General features: G+C 24.7%; 1 protein-coding gene across 3 annotated transcripts in view; it reads right to left on the reverse strand.

Annotated features, from left to right (window-relative positions):
• The window catches only part of LOC135927501 (protein HIRA-like), a 30,073-nt gene extending 22,382 nt beyond the window's left edge, over positions 1-7,691 (reverse strand). For all 3 annotated transcript variants that reach the window (XM_065463518.1, XM_065463517.1, XM_065463516.1), the window contains exons 1-7: positions 7,484-7,691; positions 7,379-7,441; positions 2,895-3,005; positions 2,673-2,834; positions 2,396-2,491; positions 2,261-2,343; positions 1,339-1,416 (exon numbers count right to left, since the gene is read on the reverse strand). In XM_065463518.1, the coding sequence (XP_065319590.1) occupies positions 1,339-1,416; positions 2,261-2,343; positions 2,396-2,491; positions 2,673-2,834; positions 2,895-3,005; positions 7,379-7,441; positions 7,484-7,520 (630 nt within the window). In that variant the 5' untranslated portion in view covers positions 7,521-7,691. The remainder of the gene's footprint in view (positions 1-1,338; positions 1,417-2,260; positions 2,344-2,395; positions 2,492-2,672; positions 2,835-2,894; positions 3,006-7,378; positions 7,442-7,483) is intronic.
• Between the last annotated feature and the right edge of the window lie 625 nt (positions 7,692-8,316).

Raw genomic sequence — 8,316 nt, forward strand, 5'->3', positions numbered from 1 at the left:
AATTCATCAAATTTTTTAGAATATAACTCATAAAATATTTTATAATTGAAACTTCCCTTAAGGTACTCCTTTGAAGAGTCTTTTTGCCTGTAATGTGAAAAGACTCTTGGAATAGTGTTTATGTGATCAATGATAAAATCTTTATCTCCGAAATAACTTTTTTTTAGTATTATTAACTTTTCTAGAAGCCAAATCAGTTCCAGTTGGCATAAATTTTTAAAGAAACAAATATTATGTTTATTACTTATTCAAGTGTTTGTAATTAAAAATTATCCACAAACTCGAACTTTAACATTCTCCAATACAAAAAAATTAAATTATGAATAGTTTTTATAAATTAAAGAATCTTTTTTTCCCTTATACGATGTTCTAACAGTAAATTTACTATATCCCTTAGCTTCATCAGCCAAGCTCCAAAAAGCCTCGTGAATATTTTTTTTCCTCTGATCAACATTAGCTTTTTTATGACACTGAAATATATATTTATTCAAATATCTTTTTTTAAATATTAATATAGGCCTCACCTATTTCTCTTACTCATTTTCTTTCAATGCCTTTACTTTTAGATATTTAAGGATAATATTAAGTACTTATATGTAAAATTTAAATTCAATTTTTATATCTTTATTTAATGAACATGTAATGCTTAATAAAAAAAATAGTAAAATTTTATATAATTAAATATAAATTTAATTTTAAATCTTTAAATTATTAGCAAGTAGATTATTAAAAAATTGTGATAAATTTTTTATACAATTACTTAATTTCAAATTCAATTTCTATATCTTTATTTAATGAGCAAATAATGCTTAATTATAATTTTTAAATAATTTGGGAATAGATATGGAATAAAAATATTTTACGATTAAGGAAAAAAAATTAAAAATGGAGGGAAATATAATACGTGATTAAATAAGATAATAGGATAGGCCATGCATATGAAGCAAAATTAACATCGTTATATGCAAATAGCGCAAAATTGACAGTTATAACTTCGGCAAAAATTAATATTTTTTAATCTAGTTTTTATTTTATATATATTGGGAATAAATAAGTTACTATCCACTTCTAACTCAAAAATTTTGAAAATGGTGAGTGGAGCACTCCAATTCTAGATCGACGATATAATACCAGACTTTTTAATTCTTCAGATTGTATAAAGCTTTTAAAAAAAATTAATATTTTTATCTTTCTGGGCATCTTGGGACATTTTATCTATTGGACATATTATCTTTGTCCCTGGACATTTTAAACAGTCATGTTAAATGACCACATAAACTAAATAAAATAATAATATATATTTATATATAAAGATAATTGTTTAGTTTAATTGATTACTTCTTTGAAAGGTTTTGTGATCTGAACTTCTTGTTTCCAGTTCGCAGTGCGCCATATTCTTAATGTTCTGTCTTCTGACTAAATATTTTTACAAAAATTGCAATATGATCTGGTCGAATGGATAAATTTATGTAAAAAATAATAAAAATTTATATTCAGGGCGTGTTTAGGTCAATGATTTTTTTATAAAAATTCAAAATTTTTTTTAATTTAAAACTATTTTTTTATATTTTATATTTTTTTAATTTAAAACTATTTTTTTATATTCTAGATTTTTAAAGGTAGAATCTAGTGAACAAATATGATAAGTTATATATTCTCTTAAAACCGGTGATTAATAAAATTCTATTTCAATAAATTCTGCATTAATTATGATAATGTTTGATTAATTACTTCATGAATTTATAAAATTTTCGCGTCAAAGATCAAAAGTTGAATAAGTTTATGTGCAACTAAAATGAAATCGAAATAATAAATGATGAAGGCCATCTTAATCTCCTTTAAGTTTAGATAAATCTTTAGTTATGGCTCAAACTAAGAGAAATGGACTTGATTTCGCTTGTCAGCACAACCATCATTAAACATACATTAAATTCACATCTATCGCAAAATATCATTTCGCAAAATAAAGACCTTTTCTCTTTGTTTGAGCCAGGTCTTATGGTTAAAATTATAATAATATAAATACATATTCATCCAATACTATTATAAGTTTCACTCCAAACATCATTATTTATTTAGTTTTAAGATCAAATAAAGCATCCAAATATATAATAAAAACTAAAAATAGAGGATGAAATTTAAAATAAACATAAAAATTGTTAGAGCAACCTATAAAAATATAAGATTATCTATATAGAATATAATTGACCCTAAGATTTTTATCCACACTCTGTTTTATACTTTTTTAAAAAATTCATACTTGAGTAGCCAGATATTTGCCGGTAGGATCCCAAGTGGCACCTTTAACTAATCCAGTATGACCTTTGATCACGTGAATGATATCTGCGCGTAAAATAAAAATTAAATAAAAAATATTCCTGTGGAAAAAATTTACCTGGAAATTTGAGCGCGTCCCAGATAATTATAGTGTTATCGACACTACAGGTAGCCAAATAAGCATCGTGAGGAGACCATGAAACGTCCAGTACATCTGTTAAATAAATTATAAAGGTAACTAAATAAAATACATTTTTTGCCAAAATAATAAGTAAATAATAAATAAAAACGAGCACATCCTATAAAAGTGGGATTTTGGCAGATAAAATTTCTAGTAACCATATAAAATAAATGAAAGAAGTGATTTTTGCATGTACACGGCATGAAAATAAAACCTCCAACATGGGCCCTTAACATGTAATGAGATTTCCAGTATTCCCCAGTGATATCCTTGGATATATTTTTGTAAGCCATTTTCCAAATGATGATCAATTTGTCGTCACTCCCCGAAGCTAAATATTCGCCCGAATTTGACCATCTAACGCAATTGACGCAAGCTTGACGTGAAATGTATGTTAGTAGAGATTAGGAATTATTATAATCATAATAGCATTTACATAAATGGTTATCCATTTGGCATAAAATTTTAGGAATGGCGTCATTTTTTTCTTTATCCTCGTTAACGACCGGATCCATGTTCCATATTACTATTTTCCCACATTCATTTCCTAAATCGATCGCCAAAAATAATATAAAATATAATTATTCTCTTTTAGATTTACACTTTATTTTTTACTTTCTATTATAAATACATAAATACTTTTTCTTTATTTTTTATTGTATATGAAAAATAATCCCGGAAACGTCCCCCCCCCCAGGAAAATTTGACAGTGTGAAAGGAATTGGTAAATATACCATATCCAAATTTATTATTAACATTTTCATATCTAATTTTTTTAAAGAAAATAACACATTTGATGACTTTGCTCAACACTTTAACTTGTTTATTACTTATATAAATAACGCTTTTTGAAATTCTCTCACATAATATAAGATAGGTACAGACCAAATAACATAATTTGCTATTTTACCTAATATTCTTCAGACTAAATTCAGGAAAAGTCGTATTTGAAGGTTACTCATATACCATCCATAAAAAATGCTTAGACTATATAAGATGGCGCTATTCCAGGTATTCATCTTTTAAATGTCGAACAATATAATCTTCAACACTTCAAAATCAAGATCCAATACTTGAAAAAGCGCATATACAATCAATATTGACGGATTAGCAGCAATGAAATCCATTTCTAACATGAAGAAGCGAGCAGACTTTTTAGTATTAAACCTGTTCAAATTTATGCAGAGAAAGTTGTAAAATTAGACAAAAACGTTTAGTCACACATGTTATCGAAGGGGTCAATAAAAAAGAACCCTTAGGAATCATATCAAAAGACCTAGTTATAGAAGGTATTTAGTTTAGATATCATTATATTTTCATGAAAATTGGGCAAATTGTGATCCCCAGAAGTTTTTATTAGATAATGGCCCAAATCATGTTTGCAATGGATGAATCTTGAAATTATTAGTAAATATAACAGCATGGTATATGGATGGAAGTTATGCTATGCTTCCAAAAAAATTTCTTATGTCATTCCGAGTATCCACAAACGCTATTTTTAGCTGTTTATTGTGTACTCAAAAAAAACGCTAAAAAATAGGTATAGCTAATAATGGCGATTTAGAATATTTGGTTTTAAAATATATGGCACGGCCCGGGTATTTTTTTTTAAAAAAAATTTAAAGTCCAGCCCGGGTATTTTAAAAATATAAAAATTTTCAGGTTCCGCCCTGGTATATCTAAAAAAATTAAAATACGGCCAGGCCTGTGCACCCTGGCCTACAGGTCTCTTATACATGCTTGGATTTCGAAAAGTCTGCTATGAGCTTGGTTAAAACTATCATTGGTATGATTATTAATTTTTTTAATTAGGGGGATCATACCGTAATTATGCTTTCTATTTGTGTCATAGTACACATAGAAAAATTAAGAAGCTAAACCTAGTCAATACAAGACCGGTGAATTTAAAACTTTTTTTGTGGCATGATGGAAGGCTTAGAATTTGTTCACTGAAAAAATGTATTGTATTCAAATATTTTATAAGGATAATAATATAATTATCTATCCATTTTTACCCTAAAAAACTTAACAATATTATATAAACCATTTACAATAGTTAACAATTATTGTAAAAACTATGAAATTTTTCCAATTCTGATTACCAGAGGTCTGCCTTGGGCAAGGTTTCGGCCCGCCCATTGGCAAAAAATTTTTTAACAACGGGCTGGTGGGCGGGCGGGTTAAAAAAATTTTAAAATATTGGCGGGTCCCACCTACTGTGTGGGCGGGTTATGAAATTTAAACAATGTGCGGGCGGGTTAAAAAAATTTTAAATCATTTAAGTAAATATTAATAAAAAATTGTTCTTATGAACTTTTTGGGATATTAAAAATTAAAATGTCCTTTTTTGGTATCATAAAAAGTTTTTTTTTAAAATAAATAAACTTTTTTGTATATAAAAAACTACTTTGGTGGAAACGACAAAAAAGAGATATGCCAAAGCTATCAAGATTAGCAAGAAAAATAATGGCAATTCCTGCAACTAGTGCTTCTTCTGAACGAGGATTTAGCTTTGCTGGAAGGTCTTTAGAATAAAGAAGAATATATTTGATCCAGAAAATGTTGATTCATTATTATTTTTGCATTTATCAATTTTATATTTTTTTCATAAATATTTTATTTGATCAAATAAATCATCCATAATTTAAATTGAATTTTTTTTATGCTTAATATAGTAATTTCCTAAATTATAAAGCTTTTTGTAGAGGTGTAATGCTGAATTTTTATTTATTAGATGCTTAAAAAATTGAAAGAATGGCCATAATTAAATTTTATAATAGCGGGTTTGGGTTAAAATTTGGCGGCTAAAAAATTTTAGACTAATGGGCGGGCGGGTATATTTTTTTTTGAAACTATGGGTGGGATATAAATTTTTTAAAACATTGGGTGGGCGAGCCTAAGGTCCAAAAACCCGCCCAATGCAGACTTCTAGGCTTTACCATGTCTTATTTTATTATATAGCAAACATAATTGTACAATAAATAAATTGTGCAAGTTTAAAGTTTATAACCACCTTATAATAAATTACTTGTAATAATATTTTCACATCCTTTTCTGTTAAAAAACGATCATGATATAGTATATTAATAGATATACAATCAAGTTGTTAGCCATCAAAATTCATAAGTAGAATATTTTCAATAGGCTAAATATTCATCCTCTACTCCATAACAGAATAATCATCTTTAAGGATTCAATATGAGAAAAAATAGTTAGAATAAATAAATAGTTATAAAAATTATATTAAATTATTCTTAATCTTAAAATTAACAATTTCATATATAAATATATTGAAGGTATTTTAATACCTAATATTTGAATTTATAATTTGAGGATTACTTTGAGCTATGTCATTAACACTATTTGATTCATAGACAGAATCTGAATGGTTGATTCCATTCTTTTCTCTTTTCCACCCCCCCCCCATCTTGAATATGTTTTTGTTCATTTCATTTGTTCAAATCTAATTCATCAATAGAATCTAATTCATTGATAGAATTAGAATCATCATGAGAATAAACTGCATGCTTATGAATGGCTAATTTAGCCAACATATCAACATAACTCATATGGTTTTGTATTTGATTCATAAAATTAGACTACATTTATTATTTCTTAAATTTTGTGAGCAAGAATAATTTGGTAATGTTTACCAAACGTAATTTGATTTCAGCTGCCAGTTTATAATTCCTTTGTTGTTTAATTAGATTATTTTTTAGGTTATTGAAGTTTGTTTATGTAAAAATTTTTTGAAAAAACGTTACCTTACCCAATGCAAATTTTTTTTAGCACATTTAGCAGGCCAGGATGATCTACTATTGCTTTGAATTTATTTTTAATTATTATTAAAAAAAATTATTTTTTTGAGGATAAGGATAAAAGATTTCTTTTGCTAAGAAGAATAATTATATTTTCCTCTACTAAAGATAATTGTGATGTAGATTGTTAGAATGTTTATAATAAAATTGATATCATTAGCTATATTAGTATTTTATTTAATCACATTTTGATAATATATTTTTATTTTATTGATATTCAAATCTGTTGATTAATAGTTTATCATTAATTTTTAATTCATTAATCAAATCTAATTAATATTTGTGTTTATTTAAATATTTTTTAAACTATTTAACACCACAATATTTGATTTGTGGTCCTTTTGTAAGTAATAGAGGAAAATATCAATATTGATATCTGAAAATCTTTTGCCTTTGTAAACAAAAAAATACCAATATTTATTTTTTATTATAAATAATTACATGTATGATCAAAACAATAGAAATTTCATTTATTTTAAACAAAATTATTCTCATTGTAAAGATAAATTTATATCTTAGTTGTATTTTTAAAATTTTATTTTATTTTAATGATATAAATTATATTTATAATAGTATTTTGATATTAAATAAAATTTAAAAATATTAAAAAGAAAAATCTATAAAATAAAACAAGAATTAAAATATGATAATTATATACCAAAAAAAATGTTTATTTTCATCAGTGTGTTTTGTTGAGTAGAAATTTAATGAGAACTAATGTGGGAGTTAAATAATTCAATAGGTTTGAGAGGATATATGATAAAAGCCATTGGATAAAATGTTAATATTTATTTTGCTAATTTTTGCATCCAATTTTAATTTAACATAAATATTCAAATAAAGTATGAATGATTAAATATTGAATCCTATATTTTTTATTATTCCCAAATCACAATAAAATCAAAAAATATATAAAATTGTAATAAATGTGACTATTATATTATTTTTTAAAATAAAGACTATTCTAAAAAGGACTAATTATTTATATCAGAAATTTATAATATTGATCATGATTTAAATAAACTGTGAATATATATATAATATTATACTGAATTACCAGTTTTCTAATGAATATATATAAGGAATAAATTAAAATATTAACCTAATCCCCCTGTAGCAAAGCGTTTGAGATTAGGGTGAATATCTATTGAATAAATAGCACAACCTAATAATAAATATTTACATATCATAAACAAATTAACATTACCATTGTGATTAACCCATTGAGGTTTTAAAAGTTTCATTTGATATTCCTAGATCCCAAAATAGAATTAAAAAATGCTTAGTGAAAAAATGTTGGGCTCGGTTTAAATATAGGTATCGTCTCTCTAGTGGCTATTGTTACTTGCAACTATTGTTGCATTTAAAAAATTATAAAAAAAGTAAAATTTTCATTTTTTAAAGAACGCATGTTCTTTTTTTTTTACCATTAACGATATTTATTTATTTCAAAATAATTTTTTTTTTATTAATAAATAAATATATTTTTTTTCATAAATAAAAATTATTTTATTAAAAATTAGCTCTCCATTTTTTTTTATAATTAATTAAAGTCAATATTTTTTTATTAAATTTTCTTTTTTAAGCTATAATTTCGAATAATAGATAACAGCAGAAGAATTCCATGAAAATGACCAAAAAAACAAAATAGATTATATCTTAATTCTTTTTATACTATAGGCATTACAATAAACTGGATAAATTGAGACTCTTCATAAGCAAATATTTTTATTAAGCTATAAATATGTTTTTTTCCTAATTAATTAAAATTTTCATGTTTAATCTAATTTTCACAATATATATTTAGTCTACACTAAAAATAGATAATAGCAGAAGAATCCCATGAAAATGACCAAATAAACAACTCAAAACTTAGATAAATAGATTATATCTTAATTCTTTTTATACTATAGGCATTACAATAAACTGGATAAATTGAGACTCTTTTTAAGCAAATATTTATTTCTTTTTCATAACATTTGTATTTTAAATATGATTACACTATTTAAATATATTATTATAATAAAAATAGATACAATT

The sequence above is a fragment of the Gordionus sp. m RMFG-2023 genome, chromosome 3 (genome assembly GCF_954871325.1).
Source record: "Gordionus sp. m RMFG-2023 chromosome 3, tfGorSpeb1-WG-v2, whole genome shotgun sequence".
In the NCBI taxonomy this organism is placed as follows: Eukaryota; Metazoa; Nematomorpha; class Gordioida; order Chordodea; family Parachordodidae; genus Gordionus; species Gordionus sp. m RMFG-2023.